This window comes from Leopardus geoffroyi, chromosome B3, assembly GCF_018350155.1.
Source record: "Leopardus geoffroyi isolate Oge1 chromosome B3, O.geoffroyi_Oge1_pat1.0, whole genome shotgun sequence".
Lineage (NCBI taxonomy): Eukaryota > Metazoa > Chordata > Mammalia > Carnivora > Felidae > Leopardus > Leopardus geoffroyi.
The window spans coordinates 133,517,839-133,542,840 of record NC_059337.1 but is presented as its reverse complement, the minus strand read 5'-3'; the positions used below and the strand labels follow the sequence as shown (position 1 = coordinate 133,542,840).

The 25,002-nt window shown below is 40.9% G+C and overlaps 1 protein-coding gene across 6 annotated transcripts in view; it reads left to right on the top strand.

Annotated features, from left to right (window-relative positions):
* EFCAB11 (EF-hand calcium binding domain 11) overlaps positions 1 to 25,002 on the top strand; it is a 158,966-nt gene that overhangs the window by 5,252 nt on the left and 128,712 nt on the right. For 5 of the 6 annotated variants that reach the window (XM_045451847.1, XM_045451850.1, XM_045451848.1 and 2 more), the window contains exons 3-5: positions 306 to 351; positions 18,627 to 18,728; positions 19,617 to 19,707. In XM_045451847.1, the coding sequence (XP_045307803.1) occupies positions 306 to 351; positions 18,627 to 18,728; positions 19,617 to 19,707 (239 nt within the window). Of the gene's footprint in view, positions 1 to 305; positions 352 to 18,626; positions 18,729 to 19,616; positions 19,708 to 23,122; positions 23,594 to 25,002 lie in introns of those variants that run through there. The other variant, XM_045451849.1, reaches the window with a different exon arrangement.

The window sequence follows — 25,002 nt, the reverse complement described above, 5'->3', positions numbered from 1 at the left end:
TAGTTTCAAGCGTACAATATAGTGATTCAACACTTCTCTACAACACCTGGTGCTCATCACAAGTGCCCTCCTTAATCCCCAATCACCTGTTTCACCCATACCGCCCCCCCCCCCCAACCCTAGATACAGATGGAAGAATAAAATGACTATTACAGCTGTCTTGTCCTGTGATATTAGTTGTCTGCTGGACTCAACACAGTTTGTTTCTCATAAAATATAATCCTTCTCCACACCCCAGGAATTAAGAACTCCCACTGTGAAAACATTTGATGAAATTATATGTGCTTTTCTTTCTTCTTTTCTAGATAGAAGCTGATTCTGTGATGTCTTCAGTAAATCCAAACACTTCTGGTAATATGAAAGTTAATATTAATTTTTAGACTTCATAAAATCAAAATTAACAAAAATAGAGACTATAAAGCACATCTTTGTCTTGTTCTGTTTCAAAGAAAGATTTTGGTTCTTGAATGTATTCATAAGTGTAATAGGATGTTTATTGTAGGGAAGTTTGAAACCATTGAAAAGCATAAAGAAAAAAATGTTGCTTGTAATGTGAACATCCAACTGTTGATCAGTATTTTCTGACTTAGATGAGCAGAAGTGGCACTTTACTGAAATGGAAAGACTTGAGGAGAAGGTTTGGGGTTGGGGGAGAGCCAGAGTTCACGTCTGAAAATGCTACGTTTGAGAAATTTCAATCTGTGATACCGGGCATTCAGGCTGCATGAATACGGAATTCAGAGGAAAGCTGTGGGCTGGAGAAATAAATTTGGGAGCCGTTCGCATGTAGATGGTGTTTGAAGCCCTGGGGATGGATGAGATGACCTAGCAAGACAGAGTGGAAGGAGAACCTTCAGGAACCGCAATCATTTGAAGTCAGGGAGAGAGTTAGGAAATGGCAGAGGAAGTTAGAGGCGGGGAGGGACGGGAGGAAAGTCAAAGGTATCTGATCCAAAACAAGGAGAAGGGGATTATTTCCAGGAAGAGGGTGTGGTCAACACCTTGGAAAGGTCAGGTAGGTAGTAACTGAAGTGTCCCTTGAAGTTGGCGACCTGCAAGACGGGTTTCGGTACCTGGTGACGGCAGAGGCCAGGCTGGAGTGGTCAAAGGCAAACCAAACCTTGAGAAAGTGTGACAGTGTAAGTAGAAGTCTTTCAGTAAGTCCAGAGTGCCTGGGGATCAGGAGTGGTTTTTTTGTTTTTTGTTTTTGTTTTTTTGCACACGAAGATGTTTCTGAGCTTAGCAGAATGCTCTAGTGAAGAGGGAAAAGGAAGATGAGACAGACAGAGGAGTACCTGTTGTTTTGGAGATAGGGGCCAGAACATGTTGGATTGGCTTTTTAAAAATTACCTTTTTGGGGAAATAATTTAGCGCTTACAAAAAACTGCAAAATAAAAATAACACCGAGAGCTGTATACTCTTTACCTCGATGCACTTACTGTTAACATTTTAACCCTTTGGCCCTTTCTACCACTATCCCCTCCTCTCACTGCTCTGAACCTAAAACCACAGCACACTTACCGTAAACTTAGACCAATACTATATTTTTGTCTCATCTACTGTTTATATTCCAGTACTGTCATTTGATCTGATAATGTCCTTAAACACATCATCCCTCATCTAATACAGGAATTAGTCTTGGGTGCCATGTCTCTTTAGACTCCTTTCATCTGGAACGTTTCTGTAGACTTTTTTTTTTTTTTCTTGGCTTTTTATAACATGGAAATTTTGAGGAACTAGCCCAGCCCTCACTATTAGTTTTTTTTTTTCAATATATGAAGTTTATTGTCAAATTGGTTTCCATACAACACCCAGTGCTCACCCCAAAAGGTGCCCTCCTCAATACCCATCACCCACCCTCTCCTCCCCCCCACCCCCCATCAACCCTCAGTTTGTTCTCAGTTTTTAAGAGTCTCTTATGCTTTGGCTCTCTTCCACTCTAACCTCTTTTTTTTTTTTTTTTTCCTTCCCCTCCCCCATGGGTTTCTGTTAAGTTTCTCAGGATCCACATAAGAGTGAACCATATGGTATCTGTCTTTCTCTGTATGGCTTATTTCACTTAGCATCACACTCTCCAGTTCCATCCATGTTGCTACAAAGGGCCATATTTCATGTTTTCTCATTGCCACGTAGTACTCCATTGTGTATATAAACCACAATTTCTTTATCCATTCATCAGTTGATGGGCATTTAGGCTTTTTCCACAATTTGGCTATTGTTGAGAGTGCTGCTATAAACATGGGGGTACAAGTGCCCCTATGCATCAGCACTCCTGTATCCCTTGGGTAAATTCCTAGCAGTGCTACTCCTGGGTCATAGGGTAGGTCTATTTTTAATTTTTTGAGGAACCTCCACAGTATTTTCCAGAGTGGCTGCACCAGTTTGCATTCCCACCAACAGTGCAAGAGGGTTCCCGTTTCTCCACATCCTCTCCAGCACCTATAGTCTCCTGATTTGTTCATTTTGGCCACTCTGACTGGCGTGAGGTGATATCTGAGTGTGGTTTTGATTTGTATTTCCCTGATGAGGAGCGACGTTGAGCATCTTTTCATGTGCCTGTTGGCCATCCGGATGTCTTCTTTAGAGAAGTGTCTATTCATGTTTTCTGCCCATTTCTTCACTAGGTTATTTGTTTTTCGGGTGTGGAGTTTGGTGAGCTCTTTATAGATTTTGGATACTAGCCCTTTGTCCGATATGTCATTTGCAAATATCTTTTCCCATTCCGTTGGTTGCCTTTTAGTTTTGTTGGTTGTTTCCTTTGCTGTGCAGAAGCTTTTTATCTTCATAAGGTCCCAGTAGTTCATTTTTGCTTTTAATTCCCTTGCCTTTGGATGTGTCAAGTAAGAAATTGCTACGGCTGAGGTCAGAGAGGTCTTTTCCTGCTTTCTCCTCTAGGGTTTTGATGGTTTCCTGTCTCACATTCAGGCCCTTTATCCATTTTGAGTTTATTTTTGTGAATGGTGTGAGAAAGTGGTCTAGTTTCAACCTTCTGCATGTTGCTGTCCAGTTCTCCCAGCACCATTTGTTAAAGAGACTGTCTTTTTTCCATTGGATGTTCTTTCCTGCTTTGTCAAAGATGAGTTGGCCATACGTTTGTGGGTCTAGTTCTGGGGTTTCTATTCTATTCCATTGGTCTATGTGTCTGTTTTTGTGCCAATACCATGCTGTCTTGATGATTACAGCTTTGTAGTAGAGGCTAAAGTCTGGGATTGTGATGCCTCCTGCTTTGGTCTTCTTCAAAATTCCTTTGGCTATTTGGGGCCTTTTGTGGTTCCATATGAATTTTAGGATTGCTTCTTCTAGTTTTGAGAAGAATGCTGGTGCAATTTTGATTGGGATTGCATTGAATGTGTAGATAGCTTTGGGTAGTATTGACATTTTGACAATATTTATTCTTCCAGTCCATGAGCACGGAATGTTTTTCCATTTCTTTATATCTTCTTCAATTTCCTTCATAAGCTTTCCATACTTTTCAGCAATACAGATCTTGTACATCTTTGGTTAGATTTATTCCTAGGTATTTTATGCTTCTTGGTGCAATTGTGAATGGGATCAGTTTCTTTATTTGTCTTTCTGTTCCTTCATTATTAGTGTATAAGGATGCAACTGATTTCTGTACATTGATTTTGTATCCTGCAACTTTGCTAAATTCATGTATCAGTTCTAGCAGACTTCTGGTGGAGTCTATTGGATTTTCCATGTATAATATCATGTCACCTGCAAAATGAAAGCTTGACTTCATCTTTGCCAATTTTGATGCCTTTGATTTCCTTTTGTTGTCTGATTGCTGATTCTAGAACTTCCAACACTATGTTAAACAACAGCGGTGAGAGTGGACATGCCTGTCATGTTCCTGATCTCAGGGAAAAAGCTCTCAGTTTTTCCCCATTGAGGATGATGTTAGCTGTGGGCTTTTCATAGATGGCTTTTATGATCTTTAAGTATGTTCCTTCTATCCCGACTTTCTCAAGGGTTTTTATAAAGAAAGGTTGCTGAATTTTGTCAAAGGCCTTCACTATTAGTTTTTTAAGAATGGTCCTTGTTTTGTGTTTGCCTGATGTTGGGGTTAAGCATTCTGAGCCAGAATACCGTTTAGGTGGCCTGTCCCTTGTTGGGGGCCACGTCTGGAGGCCCACAATGACCATCTGTCTCTCATAGATGGTATTAATTTTTGCCACTAGGGAAGACATTGTCCAGTTTCTCCAATGTATTCTGTTTATCTTTTCTTCCCTTGCAACTAACGAGCGGTGTGTGGAGAGACACATTGAAGACATTGCAAATATTTTCCTTCTCATCAAAATTTGCCCCTAGATTTGGTAACTGTTCATGATTCTCGTCTGACCCAGTTTTTGTCATAACAGTTGCAAAATAAGGATATTCTAATCCTAGTGCTTCAGTTAAACCTTGGCTATAAGCAGGAGACTTCCCTTTTTCTTGATCATTCCATCTGTTTATTATCAGCACAGACTCATGAATTGCATGTTTTTTAATGATTTATACTCCATTAATTATCATTAATTATTTTAGTTTTCACCTTGTCACAGACTTGGGCATTGAATGCCTCCTCAAGTTGGCTCCTGTGTCCTTTTGACCGGTTTGGCTTTTTCTTTCTTTTAACAGATCTTTTTATTTATAAATGGTAGATTTACAAAAGAGTTTCCTGGATTCGTTTTTTGTATGCAAGGTTCAGTACCCCATATGGACCATGACTCTTAGAACAATATTATTGCTAGGAGAACGTGTTTTTGACAAACTCCCTAACTTCATGGAATTTCCCTTTTAATTTCACGTAAAAGTTTTTGCACACTCAAAATGCTCAAATATTGTGTCTGTAATGTTCAATTCATTGTAACTTCTTTTTTTTTAAAGGAGTTTATTTATTTATTTTGAGAGAGAGAGAGAATGAGGGCACGAGCGAGCAGGGGAGGGGCAAAGAGAGAGGGAGAGAATCCCAAGCAGGCTCCACACCCAGCCCAGTTCACAGCCTGGCTTGGGGGTCGATCCCACAACCATGAGACTATGACCTGAACCAAAATCAAAAGTCAGATGCTCAACTGCCTGAGCCACCCAGGCGCCCCAGTTGTAACTTTTTTTTTTAACATTTATTTATTTTTGAGAGACAGAGACAGAGCACGAGTGGGGGAGGGGCAGAGAGAGAGAGAGAGGGAGGCACAGAATCTGAAGCAGGCTTCAGGCTCTGAGCTGTCAGCACAGAGTGCAATGCGGGGCTTGAACTCATGAACTGTGAGATCATGACCTGAGATGAAGTCAGATGCTTAACTGACTTAGCCACCCAGGCGCCCCTGTAACTTCTGCATGATGCCTTCCCTACATATTTTCCTCTGGATTGCTATATGAATTTTTGAATCTAAACTGATTTCTGTCTTCTGGCAGAAGAATTTCCCACATTTTTTGCATTGGTAGCATTTCTCCCTATTAGCAGTCCCCTAAATGGTGAGTGATTTTCTCGATTCTGTCTGGGCGAAGGTCTTCCCCACATGTTACATATATAGCGCTTCTCCATTTTGCAACTTTTCTGATAAAGCCAGTGGTATTGCTGCTGAAGGCACTCTCAGATCATTCATTATTTTCATAGACTTTCTTCCTAATGTGTGTTCTCTGAATTAAGGATTTGCCTTTACACAGAAGGTTTTCTTTCCCCAGCCATTCTTTGATGTAGAAAGAGGTGTCCTTCTGGAAGAAAAATTTACCATGTTCTTTTTTTTTTTTTTTTTAATTTTTTAATGTTTACTTATTTTGAGAGAGAGAGAAATTACATAAGCAGGGGAGGGGCAGAAAGAGAGAAGGAGAGAGAGAATCCCAAGCAGGCTCCAGAGAGAGAGGGAGGCACAGAATCTGAAGTAGGCTCCAGGCTCTGAGCTGTCAGCACAGAGCCTGATGTGGGGCTCGAACCCACAAACCGTGAGATCATGACCTGAGCCGAAATCAAGAATCAGATGTTTAACCGACTGAGCCACTGAGGCACCCCAAGACTTCCCATGTTCTTTACAGCTGGAGTGAATTGTCTAATGTAGAGCCAAGATTGACTTCTGACAGAACTGTTCCCCATATTCAATATCAGAAGATTCCCTCCCATATGTATTATCTCATGTTTAACAAGATCTGACTTCATAAAAAGCTTTCCCTGTCTATGTTACATTCATGTGATATGAACAATATCTCTCCTGTATGGATAATTTGAAGGGTAAATTATCCTTCATATCCTTCAATTATCCTAAATGAAGGCAGGTTTTCTACCTTCATTACCTTCTAAAGGTTTCTCGTGTGTGCATATACTCTGATACAAAGTGAGGACTGATTCGTGTGTGTGTGTGTGTGTGTGTGTGTGTGTGTGTGTGTGTGTGTGTTTCCTTGACGTTTGAGAGAGGTTTGACTTTGACTTGTGGCTGAAGATATGTTCGTGAAAGTTACAAAATTTCCTTTATGAATTCTCTAATTTTTGAGTTCTGACTTCAGGCAGAAATATTTCTCACGTTTGTTGCAGTCACAGAGCTTCCATTTGAAACTAGTTCTGATGGCCACTGGAGCTTTATGCTTTGGAAAAGAGTTTCTTTCCATTCACTGTGTTCGCATGGTCTCTTCCAGGCCTGAGCTGTCTCATATATAATGAAGACTACCTGGATATGGAACATTTTCTCAAACTCCTTATGGCCCAAGGATTGCTTCAAAACTGGAATATTTCAATAGTGAACACAGTCTTTCCTATGAGGCCTTTCTGACTTTAACGATAGGCTCCTGCCCCTGCCCCTGTATGCATTTTCTTGCATTTAATATCAAGGGTATTATATCTGTTCTCACATCCACTTCTCAGTCAGTTCATGAGGATGCTGCTTTTCACAGTGTCTTTTCCTAATAATTAACTTTAAGATATATTTCAGGGGCGCCTGGGTGGCTCAGTCAGTTGGGCATCTGACTTCATCTCAGGCCACGATCTCACGGTTCGTGGGTTCAAGCCCTGCGTCGGGGTCTGTGCTGACAGCTCGGAGCCTGGAGCCTGCTTCGGATTCTGTGTCTCCCTCTCTTTCTGCCTCTCCCCCGCTTATGCTCTGTCTCTCTCACTCTCAGAAATGAATAAATGTTAAAAAAATTTTTTTAAAAAGATAAATTTCTTTCTTTTTTTTTTTTAATTTTTTTTTTCAACGTTTATTTATTTTTGGGACAGAGAGAGACAGAGCATGAACGGGGGAGGGGCAGAGAGAGAGGGAGACACAGAATCGGAAACAGGCTCCAGGCTCTGAGCCATCAGCCCAGAGCCTGACGCGGGGCTCGAACTCCCGGACCGCGAGATCGTGACCTGGCTGAAGTCGGACGCTTAACCGACTGCGCCACCCAGGCGCCCCTAAAAAGATAAATTTCAAAAGGTCACAGTAATCTAGCCATCTGAGAAATTCAGGGGAAGGTCTGGGGGCGGGGGGAGGAGATCAAAGTGCAGATGTTTAGCACCTGGCTCCAAAATTAGTGTGAAGGGACCCTCCTCAGTCTACAGATTTCCAGTCTTTTCCCTTCATCTTCTTTTTTTTTTCTCTTTTTCTCCCCCAGTTCCTCTCCTGGTCTTGGTATCAATGGCAAATGAACCTTCTCAGAGCATCATATCCTTCTCATTAAAGGAAATAGACTTAAAGTCAGGGTGCTACCTTTCCAACTAGCTTTAATTCATGTTTATTTGAAAGGGAGACTCAAGACCACAAATACTCAAAAGAAAGAATAAAGTCATCCTAGCAAGAAATCACTGCTGAACTCTGATTGCTGCTAACATAACTTCTTTTTCTGTTAGAACTCTTCACAACTGAACAAATTTCAGGCCATCAGCTCCATTTTTTCTCCCTTTCCATACACGAGTCACCTTTTACATGTTATTTTTCTTGCAGGAAGAGGGTTTATGCGCAGATGAAATGTTCTGTCAGCTATATTATCTCTCTCTTTCATGTTTTGATCTTGAAAAAGAACTGAAACATGGCCTTGGCTTTCTGGGAGCTATTTATTCAGGTAATCAATTTTTCCATAGTCCTTCTTGGTAGCCTTGACCTGGGAATTCTCCAGCTAGCTATGGCTCTTTTTTACATCCAGACAAGGTCATGCCACGTCTCTAGCGTGCCACCCTAAAGGATTCTCTGTTCAGGCCCCAGTTCCTGGGTGAGGAAGACCCAGCTTCCTGGGTGAGGTCCATATGCACATTCTGGATTGACCCTGACTCAGCAGAGTCTTGACTATGCACACACTTCACATAGTACCTAAACCTGGGTGCCCGGGCCCTATTTTCCAGGAACTTCTGGTCTAACAGGTGGGTCGTTTCTGTAGATTTTCCTTGTTAAAATTAAGAAGAATGAAAAGTTAAGTCAAAACCTTTAGAAGTTAGAGGAGATCGTCTCCAGGAAAGTCACACTCGGAGAGTCTGAAGGCCGCCAGAATAAGTAGCAAGAAGGCATTTTAATGCCTGTAACCTAACAAGCAAGTATCTGTCAGCAAAAACTGTTTAGGCGGCAGGAATAAGGAATTATCTTAGTGGGAGACCAAAAAAAAAAAAAAAAAAAAAAAAAAAATCAAGTCTCTTGTTTAAGAAGCAACAGATTACTGTTGGGGTGGTTCTAATGTATACTAAAGCTACCTATTTTAAAGGGTTGTATTTTGTTGCAGTGCTCACTCTCTGGGATACATTTCATACCTTCTCTAAGTATAGAGCACAAAAGGTTGCAACTAGAAGAGACCTAAAAAACTGTTATTTGTTACCTTTTCTTAAAAAAGAGGAAATTAAGGGGGGGTGCCTGGGTAGCTCGGTTGGTTGAGGGTCCCAATTCAGCTCAGGTCATGATCTCACAGTCCGTGAGTTCAAGCCCCACATTGGGCTCTGTGCTGACAGCTCCGAGCCTGGAGCCTGCTTCAAATTCTGTGTCTCCCTCTCTCTGTGCCCCTCCCCTGCTGGAGCTCTGTCTCTGTCTGTCTGTCTGTCTCTCTCTCTCAAAAGTAAATAAACATCAAAAAAAATTTTTTTTAATGAGGAGATTAGGCTCTAGAGAGGAATAATAAAATATCTTGATCCTGGCATTTGATGGTTCTTTATTTGCAAAATACTTCTACATGTGTTGTAATATTTATTATAGATAATAATTACAGCTATGATTTTCTGAATGCTTACCATGTGCAGGCTTGTGATTGAGTGCTAGGCACGAATTGTTAAATTTAATACAACTCTATGATACCAAGATTAACCTCATTTTATAAGTTAAAAAAAATACCAGTGCTCAGAGAGGTTAAGTATGCATAGTGTAGCTATCTAAGTAACAGACCACAGCAGTTTGATCTCCAAACTTCATTGTATGACAAATGTATGACTTCATTGTATGACAAATTGTTGAGCATTTTATATGAATAACAAAAAATAAGATTTATAGGGCTTTTGCTTAGTATGCCAAATGCTGTGAATAAGAACTACATGAACATTGCCCCCACTGAATCCTTACACAGCTGTCTGTATGTGTTTATCCCGGATCCATATAAAATATGCCTATGGAAAAAAACAAAGTACATCAGAATTTTCTTTTCACAAGGTGATTAGATCGAGCTTTTTTTTTTTCTTTTTGTTTTCTTACTTCTCTCTTAAAACAATGAACATATTTCACTTTCATACTCAAAGAAGAAAAAACCTTCCAGGAACTTACTTTTAACCTTCAACTTAATGGAAAAATCAAAGAGACTGGTTCAACATAACAGTGATTGTGGACTATTTGACTCAATCGTGCTCTCCATTGTCAGTTCAATTGGAAAATAATTTATGCATGAGCTTAATGGCCAGTTGGCTTGTATACTTTTATTTATTACTATCTCATCTGAATTGTTTGGAGCTCACTAGTTGACTGTGAACTGTATTATTTTCCTAAGTTTAAATGTCCATTTTCTAGGGTTTTAAGTTCTACTGTAAACACCTTTTTTTGGTTGTGGATGTTTTCTTGTTTTGGGCTGCTGCCGAACGAACTAAAGCCACGGTATAGTATAGTATAGTATTATTTACTGACCTCTTAGTTTTTTCCTGTGATCAGGAAATGCATACACATCACGCTTACCTTATCTTGAAATCCTAACCATAGGGCCATTTTGTGGTATTGCCCATAGATGTTCACCCCTAAATGAATTTATCTCATTACTCATTTAGAGGACGCTGACTACGTTTCACTGTAGGGTAGAAAAAAAGTAGGAGACACAGACACTGACCTAAGATAGGGAACATAAAAGGGTATTGTCACTTCATTTATGGCCAGATGTCAAATAATTACTATGGACAAGAAAACCTCTAAGAGATTGGAGGAGGGAGATGCGAGGTGAGGGAAAAGGATGGGTGGGATTTGCAAAGGTGGAGAAGCAAAGAAGAGGACATAGTGAAATGAGTGAATGCAGATGCCGGCTCTGCGCTGGTCTCCTGGCTCCTGGTGCTGTCTGTGCTAGGTCAGTGTGGATGCGGAACTCAGCGTGGATTCCTTACCCAGCACACTCTTCGGAAAAACGATGGATGTCACGGGACTGCTGAGGCGCTTGCTAACAGTACAGAGAAGGGCTTTATCCCTCACTCCCCACAGCTAGAAGTGGGAAAGGCCTGGCTGGCGCTGTCTCCTCTGTAAGGGCTCTGTGCAGTCCACTTCTGTGCACTTTCTCTCGCAGACCTTCTTCCCCCAGGGCCCACGCTAGCTCGGAGGCGGAGACTTCTCCCAGATCTCTGGTTGTAAGACCCCCCCCCCTTCCCTGCCTACCCACCCCCAGATTTGCATATCCAGAGCTATCAACTGTCATACTGTTAATAATGAGTCCTAGCATAAACGGATTCTACCCTCCTTGGAATATTTTTACCTCCCACACCAGCAAGGAGTATAGTGCCTACCTATAAATGAGTTGTTGTGTCAGCAGAGTAAGTTACCCTGATGGAAACTGAGTGTTAAGAAGGGGGATTGAGGCCCACTCTGCCTAGATGGAATAAGGAAGCTTTAAATTCCGGAATAAGGTGTCAGGACTTTGCAGTGATAACACTGAGGAACCTGTGCAGGTTTATGAGCAGGAGATATAGGAGATATACATGATAAAAGCAGGAGATAATACATGATAAAAGAAAGTAATGATTCCAGTCCCTGTTTGACAGAAGTAAGGTTTTATGGGTTCAGATTCCTCTATTATAACCTGTTTTTTACTCTTCCTTTTCATTTTCCTCCCAATGATATGGTAAAACTTGACTTCTTCCATTAAAGTAGATTCTTTTCTCTTTATTCCCTTACTCTTATTCAGGAAGCCAGAAGAAAATATCAGTTCTCTGAATTTACTTATCCACCTTAATAGGACAGCACACCATTATTTTTTGTTTTCCTTTTCAAATTTTTGTTTAAATTCTAGTTAGTTAACGTACGTGTAATATTGGTTTCAGGGGTAGGATTTAGTGATTTATCACTTACAACACCCAGTGCTCATCGTGTGTGCCCTCCTTAATCCCCATCACCCAGTTAGCCCATCCCCGCCCACCTCCCCTCCAGCATCCCTCAGCTTGTTCTCTGTAGGTAAGAGTCTGTTTTATGGTTTGCTTCTCTCTCTTTATCCCCTAAGAAACAAAACAGGGGATAGCTCACCATTGTTGATGCCACTTTCTCCTTCTGTCCTTACAATCTTTTAAAAAAAAAATTTTTTAATGTTTATTTACTTTTGAGAAAGAGACAGTAAGAGCATGCATGGGGGAGGGGCAGAGAGAGAGGGAGATGCAGAATCTGAAGCAGGCTCCAGGCTCTGAGGTGTCAGCACAGAGCCTGATGCGGGGCTCGAACCCACACACTGTGAAATCAAGACCTGAGCTGAAGTCAGTCATTCAACCAACTGAGCCACCCAGATGCCCCTGTCCTTACATTCTTTTTATGGGAACATATTGTGTCCCTTCTTTTCCTTCATGGCCTCTGGAAGTCACAATCTGAATTTTATTTCTCAAGGTAGAGAAGGCTTGCCTTACGCCTTTTAAAAAGCCACTTTATCTTTTTAAAAGCTCATTTTTAGGCATTTTCAAGCCCCAGAAAAATTAATATATGGCACAATGAACACGAACCCTCCTTTTTATACTAAATCTAGGAGCAGACCTACCGTCTAAATAACTTGACATTTTTATTGTTTTCTCCTTCACTCTCCTCAGGTTTATTGCAGTTTCTAATTTAAGCTCACTGTGATAGCCAGAAACTAGACGCCTTCATTTTCAAGAGGATTTCTCTGTGGGCCCTGAAGCATAGGGGCAGTGGTCTTTTGAACCTCAACAATATATACATAATGAAACTTTCAAGAAAAAATGCATATAGTTTTAGAATATATCCACCCCTATGATAAAAGATGATTATTCTCCTAGGAAACTACTTAAAAAGGTAGAAAAGATAGACATTCCTAGCCTTCCTCTCTCTATGACATATCTATATCACAAGTAGTAAATAGCTTGCAAAGTAAAATATATGTGTTTGTTATAGAACACGAAGAGTCCGTTTTGCTAAGAGGAGTTTATAAAATGGAAGGACGTGTTTTCCAATGGTAAGGAAAATGCATAGACTTGCAGAGCCTAGAAGGATCTGTAAAGGTCACTGGTGTCAGTGGTCTTTAAGTCATGGTCCTTAATCCTGGGTCCTGTGGGGACACTTCCACAGACACTGCCAGACAGGGAATGGTGGAGGGGCCACCTTGCTCCAGACAAGATAGTTCTGCCTTCATTTCCTCTGCACATCAGGCTTTCTGGTTTACACCTTTCCTACAGCTAAAAACAAAAAAAAAACCCCTGCAAACTACCGATAGAGTCCAACTACCCAGGTGTTTTCTGAACACCTTTTGTAAACAGGGTAATAAGAAGCTCAGGTAAACACACAGGTCTATGTGGTTCCTGATGTTGTCACGATCCTAATGTGTAACTGCAGTAAAGCGTATTTAGGTAACCGTTATTAGTGGAACAATGCACATAGGAGACCCAACATTGTATTTGAAGTTAGAATTTTCTGAACATATGCTTTCACTCCAGGGGCGAACACGGGTAATGCATTTGTCATTGAGCATGAAATCTGAGGGCAATAGAATTATTGCAAGTCTCTGTGAAGCGGTAATCTTAGGTTTGAGTGGTGTGACAGCAGGTGGAGCTAGCAGTAGAAAGTGTATTTCTAGGCCATTTAAAGAGCAGCAAGATGTAGAAAACTTACACGAATGTGTTTGCATCTCAGAGCTGCAGGAGTAGCAAACCATTATGCGCTGACTGCGGAAGGTGATTGGGCTGCTACAGTGTGAGAGCGAAGCTGAATGAAAGTTTATCCTTGTTAGAAAAGGGGCTTGCATTTGGGTATGTGTTGCCATGGAAGATTAAGATAAGGGCATGGGAGTGGAGGGAGCAGTGGGGATGTGTTTGCATGGTTTAATATTACGTGATGACCCTTATTAAAACATAACGATCTGACTGTAGCCCAGGTCATGATCTGGTGGTTGGTGAGTCTGAGCTCCACATCGGGCTCTGTGCTGGCAGCGTGGAGCCCACTTCGGGTCCCTGGTTTCATCTCTCTCTGCCCCTCCCCTGCTTGCGCTGGTCTGCACGCTCTGTCTCTCAAAAAATAAATCAACTTAAAAAAAAAAAAAAAAGGTATCTTGTCCTATGGGGAAAATAGTGTAAAAGAACTTGATTACGTATATAGAGTTATTTGTATTATTAGATTGTTTTCCTTTTCCAAGTGGGAGTAAACATACAGTTGGCACCCACATTTCCTTCTAGGAAAAACTAAAGAACATTTGCTTTTTATCCCACGAGATTATGAAATAAAGACCCTAACTGCTTTATGGCCTCAAATACCAATGGGTTTTCTGAATATGTACTTTAAAAGATATCACTACTCATGTACGTGTGTGTGTGAGAATCACACATAGAACAATGGCATTGTCCTGTTTGTTTCTTATCATTTCCCTAAATCATACACAATGGTAAGTAAAGAGCAAATATTATGCATGCATTTCCTTTCTCTCTGAGTTTCACTTGTTTTTTACTATACCATAGGTATTAATAAGTTGGGGTTTCTAAAAGGATGGTTTATTTTGCTGGCTAGGTGAATAGAAAGTAACCTACTTTTTGGCATTAGTACTACAGACTTAGATCTTTTATTTATTTTTTTTTTAACATTTATTTATTTTTGAGACAGAGAGAGAGAGAGCATGAACAGGGGAGGGTCAGATAAAGAGGGAGACACAGAATCTGAAACAGGCTCCAGGCACTGAGCTGTCAGCATAGAGCCCAACGCGGGGCTCGAACCCACGGACTGCGAGATCACGACCTGAGCCGAAGTTGGACGCTGAACCGACTGAGCCACCCAGGCGCCCCGGGAGATCTTTTAAAACACACATTGTAATGCTCTTTGCTGAAAACTAGAAATAACATTTTCCTATTCGTTTATTTACTTATATAACAAACACGTAATCCATGCCTACTGTGCGTCAGGTATCACGCTACACACTAGGGATAAAATTTTAAACCCCATACAGTGCTTTCCCTTAGTGCGTCTCAGGCAGCGTGTGTGTGATCAGATAATTACCATAGGACCTAATAGATTAAAAAATTACCCAACAATTGTGTTATGAACAGAGGGCTGTTGGGTCACAGAAAAGGCACTCAGCTGGGAGAAATCAGGGAAGACTTCAAGGAAGCGGTAATGCATTAATTACCTACAGAAGGAGATGTAAACCGTCAGTAGGATAAAAAGGAGAAGCTCATTGCAGGTAATGTGTATGCCCAGCTCTTGTGAAAGTATGAAAGGACCTGTTGCCTTGGGGAAGCCTCAGGAAGTTTGCGAGGGAGGCTGGAAAGGTGGACCAGGCAGATTGTGAAGGGCTTCGTAGGGCATGGTGTGATCAGTGACTATATTATTCAGGAATTTTAACTAATCTAGATGCTGTCTAACTGATTAACTTCTGGTGTTCATGGAAGTAAAACAAATTTGAAAGTTAACAGATTTGATCCTGTGGGAACATGGCATGACTAGACTTCAGTTTTATCCTCAGTAAGCAGTCTAAGTATGTTCTCTGGTCTCACAAGTGACGAGATGAAAACAGAGCCGTGTCACTGCGTGTCCTTAGCTGTGACGGGAGAGGCGGCTAATTCTGCACAACACACATTTACTGAGCTCATGGCAGACAGTCTGGGAGGCGCTGGGAGGTGTGCCCTGTTGCCTAGGGTATACGCAGCCGCCTTCTTGACTTGTGCCCGTGGTTCCTCACCAAAGCATCAAATAGTTGACATGTCCACACTGCAGTTCTCCCCGTCATCTCTAAATGACTCCTCAAACCTCAACCTAGGGGTTATTCTTGGTGTCTCCTTCCTTCTGACCCACTACATCTCACCCCTCATCTTTCCCGAGCTGTGTTGGGAAACTTTCCATTTCCTCTGTTCCCACCGCTAATGGTCTGGCAACCTCTTCTCCGGCCAGTAGGCTCCTGAACTGGTCTCCCCTTTCATTTTGCTTCCTCCCTTCTCCTTTGTTGAGAAAATGGCCATGAAGTTCTTTAAGAAACTTAAATCACATTATGTCACTTCCCAATCCACACCTTTCATTGACTTGCTATCGTACCCCAAATGAAACCCAAACTACTTCCTGTGGCCCACGAGGGCCTGTGCCCTCTGGCTCTGCCTGCCTTACCGAGACCCACCCAGCCCTCTAATACCACATTCCAGCCACAGGGGCCATTTTGTTCTCCCACTTCCCACCGCATGGCCTTGGCACATGCTGTTTCCAGTTGGCACCTTCTCATCATAGATATTATCTTAAATATTCCTAACACTTAGCCCTCCTTCATCAGAGTCTACTCTGCAGGAGGAGTCCTGTGATCCTTTTATAACTTCCTGTTTTCCCTCTCATTCACATGCCACGATTATGATTATGTATACATTTGCAGTTGAGCCTGTATAATCTATAATCACTGTCTCCCCAACTAGGCCAGTAACTCCCTTGGAACTGCAATCGTGTGTGTTCTCTTTACCCTCTATTTTCAGAGCTTAACACTGTGTGGCACACAGCACACAGTGGGTCCTAAAGAGTTGTAAGAAGAGCATTTAAACATAAAGAGGGGCGCCTGGGTGGCGCAGTCGGTTAAGCGTCCGACTTCAGCCAGGTCACGATCTCGCGGTCCGTGAGTTCGAGCCCCGCGTCGGGCTCTGGGCTGATGGCTCAGAGCCTGGAGCCTGTTTCCGATTCTGTGTCTCCCTCTCTCTCTGCCCCTCCCCCGTTCATGCTCTGTCTCTCTCTCTGTCCCAAAAATAAATAAACATTGAAAAAAAAAATTAAAAAACATAAAGATAGGTTGGCTTTTTAAGTTTCTAAACCTTTAACTACAAATAAGAAAAGCGTGAAAAATACAACTATTTTTTTTAGTAAAGTATAATTGACATATAGCATTATATTAGTTTAAGGTATTTAGCATAATGATTCAGTATGTGTATGTGTAGTGAAATGATCTCCACAATAAGTCTAGTTATCACCTGTGACCATACAGAGTTACAAAATTGTTTTTTCTTATGATGAGAACTTTCAAGATCTCTTAGTGACTTTAAAACATGTAATACAAGGGGAGGGGCGCCTGGGTGGCTCAGTCAGTTAAGCATCCTACTTCAGTTCAGGTCATGACCTCATGGTTCATGAGTTTAAGCCCCGTGTGGGGCTCTTTGCTGACAACTCAGAGCCTGGAGCCTGCTTCGGTTTCTGTGTCTCCTCTCTCTCTGCCCCCCCACCCCCACCCCAACCACCACTTGTGCTGTGTCTCTGTCTCTCAAAAATAAACATTAAAAAATATGTAATACAATATTATTGACTATAATCACCATGCTGTGTATTGCATTCCCATGACTTATTTATTTCATAACTGGAAGTTTGTACTTTCTGATTCCTTTCACCCATTTGCCTACTCCCTTTCTCAGCCCCTCTGATAATTACTGATCCGTTCTCTGTATCTCTCAAGTTTTTTTATGTTAAATATAATTTATTGTCAAATTAGTTTCCATACAACACCCAGTGCTCATCCCAACAGGTGCCCTCCTCAATGCCCGTCACCCACTTTCGAAACCCTCTCCCCCACCCCCCATCAACCCTCAGTTTGTTCTTGGTATTTAAGAGTCTCTTATGGTTTGCCTCCTTCCCTCTCTGTAACTTTTCTTCCCCCTTCCCCTCCCCCATGGTCTTCTGTTAAGTTTCTCAGGATCCCCATATGAGTGAAAACATATGGTATCTTTCTCTGCCTGACTTATTTCACGTAGCATAACTTGTTTTGTTTCTTTAGATTCCATATGTAAGTGGAATCATATGTTACTTGTCTCTGCATAATGTCCTCCAGGTCCATCCATGTTGTGGAGAATGGCAAGATCTCATTCATTTTATGACTGAGTAGTATTCCATCGTGTGTGTATATAACCACATCTTCTTTATCCATTCATCCATCAATGGAAACTTAGGTTGCTTCCATACCTCGGCTAGTGTAAATAATGCTGCAGCGCACATGAGGATACAGATATCTTTTCAAATTAGTGTTTTTGTTTTCTTTGGGTAAATACCCAGAAGAGGAATTGCCGGATCATATGGTAGTTCTATTAATTCTTTGAGGAACTGCCATACTGTTTTCCATAGTGTCTGCACCAATTTACATCCTTACCAACATTGCCCGAGGGGTCCCTTAAGAAGACTATTTTCTATGTTGTTGTTGTTGTTGTTTTTTTTAATAATTGAAACTATTTTAGGAAAGGTACACAGCCCAGTATTACCTCACCATTAAGTGCAAGTTCTTAGAAATTAGCATGTGGTTATTGTACGATTTGGGGCTATTTTTAAAATAGTGATATATTCTGTAATGGAAATTCTGAGTTACTAAAATGAACTGCTCGTTTTATATATTTAGGGCTCAGTTCACTACAATGCTTAAATCCTTGGCTCTACTCTTTAGACCTACTACAAAGATCACATTAGAATTCATTTTAATAGACATTGTAATCACAGTATCCAACCTCCTACGATCATGCTGGGCTCTTTTATTATGAGAATCACAGGAATCAGAGCCTGAGGCTGCAGACTAGTGGCGGGGTGCACCCAAGGCTGCGGATGGTGCCGGCTCTATTGTTTATGGAACATTCTCTCCACCTTTATCTCTGGTGTGCAATTGGTATTGACTTTTGAGAAGCGACTTCTTCGCCCCCATCTCCCAGTTGGAAAAAGAAAAAACTGCCATAATGACATCTGGCCAGGAAAAAAGGGATCAAAGAACCATAAGGAAAGAAAAATTAGGACGCCTTGTTTAATAAGTAGTTTCGGGTCTGTCTTTCACATCTTGTAGAGGGAAGAGTGTTACGCTTTTTTGAGGTCACCATTCCTTTATTCCCTGGAAAATCTTAGTGAACTCCAACCGTGCCTATCATTGTTGCTACTGATTGGTAAGGTTGGGTCTGTTTAGCAAAATGTCTTTTCATCCTTATAGATCTTTAGGAATATGCACTGTTCGTTAAAACTAACATAAAGTTTGTTCATAATATGTATCACTTTTCATTTATGTTTGTTCTTAAAGAGGAAGATGGTCATCTTTGGCAAATTGTTTTTCCTAACTTCTAGGCCTATCACTTGAGGAGTTTTTAAGTATTGTAAGAAAAAAGAAGGAAGTTCAACTCCATCGGAACGAGATAAGACACATCTTCACAGCTTTTGACAGGCACTGTAAGTATCTTTAAATCATTTTGATATAAAAAAATTGCTATTAAGACAACTTGCCACGTACTCTCAGTAAATAAAATAATCAATATACTTTGAAGATTATTTTACTAAATAAAATGATTGATAGACCTGGAAGATTATTTTACTGTATTCATTAGCCATCATCTAGATGTTGGGGCGAATTTCTTTCTCTATCACAGTATTAAATTCTTGACACTTGCCATGGATAAAATAATATTTACAGTGATGTGATTGTACTTGGAATTTGCCTACTTTCTAATGGGGACAGCAAAAGGGCTGGCCACATGGGGATATAGGTCATAAGCCACCTACAGAGGTGTGGGGGATCATTTGGCCTTTTTCCTTTGACTCTTACCTTGACCCACACATGATCGGAGGAATTGTTTTCTCACACTGGTTATGGCCAAGAGAAATGGCTTCGAACCCCACAGATCACACACAGGATGGAAAGACTCATGGAGTCCAGGGTCAGCGTCTTCGCTGCGATGATGGTTTCCCTCTAAAAATTCATATATTATAATTCTAACACCAAGCAAGAAAATAAATGGATTTCGAAGAATAAATTGTTCTGGCGGTTCACAAAGACTTGAAGCCTAATATGCCATTATTGCACTGTATATCTGCGGTCCATTCCCTGGCACTTAAAGAATCAGCAAATGATAGGGCTAGAAGTGGCCTGTGAGATCATCTGGGACTGCACAGAAGGAGAGTGTTACCAGATTCTTACATTCTTCCAGTGAGATGGTCTCAAGTTACCTTATATTTATTGCTTTTCCCCGAGTAATGAAGTTTCGCGCAAATATGGCGGAGATAACAGTTCATAGGGTTTATAGAAGTAAGTGAATGTTTTATATTTTGATTTCAAAATAGACCGCGGATATTTAACATTGGAAGATTTCAAGAAAGCATTTAAGCAGGTGGCTCCCAAGTTATCAGAACGGACCATTCTGGAGGTATTCAGGTAAGGCACCACAATCTTTATGTACACCTACCCCTTGATTTACCATTTGCCTTTGCAAGGTTTCAGTCTTATGGAGAGCATGTATTTATGCAGATTTCCCCCTATCTGTACACTTCATAGTGGAGTGCTTGCACACCAGGGGGGTGTATAAAGACATTCGTTGGTAAGGGTGGGAGAAGAGCAGGGGAGAGTGGAATGTCTTTGTGGATGTATGTATTGACCAAGAAAAAAAAAATGAGTCTCTATTAACGTTTAACATGGATACTGGTGTTCCCCTGTGGTCTATTTCATCAGACACAGGCCCCACCTGGGTCTTGAGTTGTCTCAAGAGGAGAGTGGAATAGAGGTTGCCTGGTGGCGGCACCCTCATTCATTTGCTTTCAAAGTTGTTGGTACGTGTTTCCGTTCACACATCCCCGAGAGAGGAGACATGATGGTTATATTATGTCATTTTTATAGACGAGTCCCGACGACGTAGGCAAGTGGCTTATACGCAGTTTCTGTTAGGAAGCTGCAGAACGAAGTAGTATGAATGGCACAAACATAGGCTGACGTGACAGGGTGGGAGGGCTGAGCCTTCTCTGGGTCTTTGCGTGAGCTTTCCGTCAACTGTTACCAGGTGCGTTAGTTGGTGGTCAATACTACAGCAAGAGCCAGAAAACCCAGAATCACAAAACTCAAGAAAGACGGGCGGGTACTTCTCCCACATGAACACGGGCAGTCCAGAGCTGACTTGATGGCAATGTAGTCATGAAGGACCCTGGCCCCTTGTCTCTTACTGTTCTGGCTGCCTCAGTACCAGGCTTCTCCCCCTTGCTGCAACATGATTGCTTAGATTTCAGCCATCACATCTGAATTCCAGCTAGGTCAGAGGAAAGGGAGCAAAAGATATCCCCTTCCTCTGAAGGCTATCCATTGTTTCTACGTATATTCCAATGACCCAAACTTTGTTCCAAGGCCACAGGTAGCTGCAAGAGAGAAGAGACTGAAAAATGTAGTCTTTGCTCTGAGTAGTCGTGTGCCCTCTGAGTTTTGGATATAGAGGAAGGAGAGAGGGGATAGTAGGAACATACGGCCGGTGTTCCCATTCAGGATAAAAAAAAAAATTCATGAAATCTGACCAGAAGCCAGCCCTGCTCCATAGGAATTATCAAGCAGGTTGTTTGAAGTAAGGATCTGTGCTCACTGTCATTAACAGTGACCTGTATGAAGCTCTTTGCAACATTCACAAGTCAGTTATCGAACAAGCTATTGAAGGAGAGCAAAGGAGTTAAAGCCACATGTAGACAGAATGCCATAGGACAATATTATTTAGTTGATTCTAGAACATCAAGACCTTTGAGATAAGTAACATCTTTGGATATGCTTTGTGATGAGATGAGTAATGCGCCTCAATGTATTTCTTTTTTTTTTTTTTTAATGTTTATTTATTTTTGAGAGAGCGAGACACAGAGTGCAAGTGGGGGAGGGTCAGAGAGAGGGGGAGACACAGAATCTGAAATGGATGCCAGGCTCTGAGCTATCGGCACAGAGCCCGATGCGGGGCTTAAACCCACAAATGGTGAGATCAGACCTGAGCCGAAGTCAGATGCTTACCTGACTGAGCCACCCAGGTGTCCCAAACCTCAATGTATTTCTACACATGGAACATAGAATTATTATTTTTCTTTTACAAAAAGACAAGTGCCCACGTTTCCTGACTTTTATGTGTTAAACAGTCTCAGTAGGTGCAACCTCATACCTCAAGTATATTTTTGAAAAATACACTCAAATACACTTATCCCTTCCACGTAGAAGTAGAGTTTTAACAATGAGGGAGAAACAACTCCTCAAAAGAAATCTGCGCTTCTGGGAGCATATTTTTTTTTTTTTTAATTTTTTTTTTTTTCAACGTTTATTTATTTTTGGGACAGAGAGAGACACAGCATGAACGGGGGAGGGGCAGAGAGAGAGAGGGAGACACAGAATCGGAAACAGGCTCCAGGCTCTGAGCCATCAGCCCAGAGCCCGACGCGGGGCTCGAACTCACGGACCGCGAGATCGTGACCTGGCTGAAGTCGGACGCTTAACCGACTGCGCCACCCAGGCGCCCCTCTGGGAGCATATTTTTGAACGTGAGTGTTTGGAAATGTGATTCTATTTTAAAACATGATTTGTCACCTATTAAAGCCCTTCACACCTGCACGTTCAATAAGTTGGAAACGGAACGTCCTAACCCAGTGGAAAAAAATCTTCTAAAGTTTCAGTGGTTTTAGAACACAATTCCTGAAGAGATAAAAATTGAATAACTTTAATAAGCTTTCAAAAGCAACTAATATCAGGAGATATGGACATCGACTAGCTAAATTTCAGTTAGCAATAACAACAAAATAATAATTTTTAAAAAACCCCACAAAACACCCCTAAACCTTTTCCTTATAGGAGGATGGAATTGTAAATCAAGGGACTCAGTGTCATGGTGTCCCTTTCCTGTTTGGGTCCACATATCTTCATGAGGTATCTCTGACAGCCATTAAAACCAGGTATTAAAACAAATTGCTCAGTCATAAAAGATTAAACTGAAATGTTCAGAAATAAAGTATATTAAATCACTTCGTTCTTATTAGTATTGTTAACAATTTTAGTGACAGCAAACAAATCATTTGCCACTAATAGTAAATATTTTTACCTTTAATTCTTCAGAATTTCTATATTATGACTTGTAATGTACATGCTATATTAATAGCACATGTGCATATAACCTGTAAATAACTGTATCACATGCCCACAGATCTTATACTTCCTAGGATTATGGATCAAAACAGTTTGGAGACCATAGCCAAACAAGACATTTTAGTTAATTGGAAGTGCCCATTTTAAACTCTCATTTTTATTATTTTTTAGCACCATAGACCCTAAACCAGAATAAATGATGCATAATAAGCATTAAAGTTGTAAAACCAAATAAGGAGAGAAAAATAGTTCCTCTAAGTGTAGATTGAAGTGGGCCAAAGACCCAGAGATGTCTGTCTTCCACACAACTCTGTTTCAGTAGTGCCAACAATTTTCTTTTTTTTTTTTTTTAATGTTTGTTTATTTAGAGAGAGAGAGGGAGCGCACGTGGGCAGGGTGGGGGTATGAGGGGAGGGGCAGAGAGGGAGAGAGAGAATTCCAAGCAAGGCTCCATGAGCCTGACCTGGGGCTCAATCTCACAAACCATGAGATCATGACAAGAGACAATATCAAGAGTCAGATGCTTAACCAACTGAGCCACCCAGGTACCCCAACAATTTTCAAAAGTAAGGAAAAAAATCAGCTGCTGAGGCTGTTAGTAGTACAAAATTACATAATATTTCTAAGGTTGGACACTCAGTTTTTGCACACCTGGAGTAGAGTTTGACTTAATTGACCACTGTGAATGGAATTCATTACCCAGGTCCATAGTTACCCAAAAGAAAGCTGATATCCAAAGACACTAGAAGAAGACAGCCAGAGATGGAGAATCCTAATTAGAGCCATCTGTGGTGTGAATAACTGAAGAAATTTTCATTACCTTCCATTCATTTACTGCCATATTTTTCCTAAAGAAACTTCTAAAGATCAAGAATGGTCTCTTTCAGAAGTAGTTGTCCATATCACACCTTCATTTTTTAAGCCTGACCAACGAACCACAACAATAAAACCAGCCAAACAACCAATTCAAGAAGACAGACTTGGGGCATAAGGCATCAAAGAATCATTTTGGTTTTAAGTTGTTGGATCATTCATTAAAGCGTCATAAGAGCTAAATGAGATACTTGTAGAAGGTTTGTGAATTGCTTCCTAAGTATTCTGGGAATGTTTACATTATTGATTTTATCATGAATAAAAGCAATGTGTTTTCTTTTTAAAAAAAATTTTTAATGCTTATTTTTGAGCGAGAGAGGCAGAACACAAGTGGGGGAGGGGCAGAGAGAGAGGGAGACACAGAATCTAAAGCAGGCTCCAGGCTCCGAGCTGTCAGCACAGAGCCTGACTTGGGGCTCAAACTCATAAACCATGAGATCATGATCTGAGCTGAAGTCGGGTGCTTAACTGACTGAGCCACCCAGGCACCTCAAAAGCAATGTGATTTTAAAAAATACATATTGTCAGGGTTTATAACACTCACATTTTTAATGGGTATATATAGTATAACATTTATGATTAGCAGTCATAATCTCTTGTTTTAGTCTTACTTCTACAGTTATGTGGATTCAAAGCTCACCTCCAAGCCTTGTGCCATAGTTTATGCTTAGCTGAAGTCTGTCCTCTAGTAGGGATCATGAGAACTGTATTCTCTGGTGTCTTTCATGTTTCAAAATGTTGATATCTGGATTATTATTGGCCTTAAATAAAAATACGTAGTGGATTGAACATTAGCATTTTTGAGTCACTTTCTTTTTCTTTGAGAATGCTGATTATGCTTATGTTGGAAGTCCTTTTAATTTTTTTTTTAATTTTTTAACATTTATCTATTTGTGAGAGACAGAGAGAGACAGAGCATGAGTGAGGGAGGGGCAGAGAGAGAGGCAGACACAGAATCTGAAGCAGGCTCCAGGCTCTGAGCTGTCAGCACAGAGCCTGATGTAGAGCTCGATCTCATGAACCGTGAGATCATGACCCAAGGCGAAGTCAGATACTTAACCTCGTGAGCCACCCAGGCACCCCGGAAGTCCTTTTAATTTTCTATTAGTGTCTCTTTCATTGGCTTGTTTTGCTCACTATATCTCATCACATATTTTCAGCAAAGTCTATTCTTTGTGCTGTGATCAATATGGCTTTTCTTTTTTCTCTGCTATGGTTTTATTTTTCTTTTATATTTCTTTCTTAAGTTATATACACTGATGTTTAATTTCCTTTTGTTATTTTGCTGTATCATAATGTTTTATAGTATCTTCCCTAAGCCTTTCTATACATACTTTCAATTCTTGTTTTATAGAGGTGTTTGTTTTATTAGGGGAAGCAATGGTTTTTGAGATTTTATTTTTATTTTTTCAAAACTTATTTATTTTGAGAGAGACAGAGAGAGTGAGTGGGGGAGGGGCAGAGAGAGAGAGGGAGAGAGATAATTCCAAGCAGGCTCCACATTGTCAGCACAGAGCCCACTGCAGGGTTTGAGCTCAAGAACTGTGAGATCATGACCTTAGCTAAAACCAAGAGTCGGACACTTAATGAACTGAGCCACCCAGGCACCCTGAGATTTTATTTTTAATTAGTGATTGCTTGGGGGCTGCTAAGTATAGCTTTTTTCATATAAATTAAAGAAACAAGTTTTCTACCATGGAAAGGGTTTTG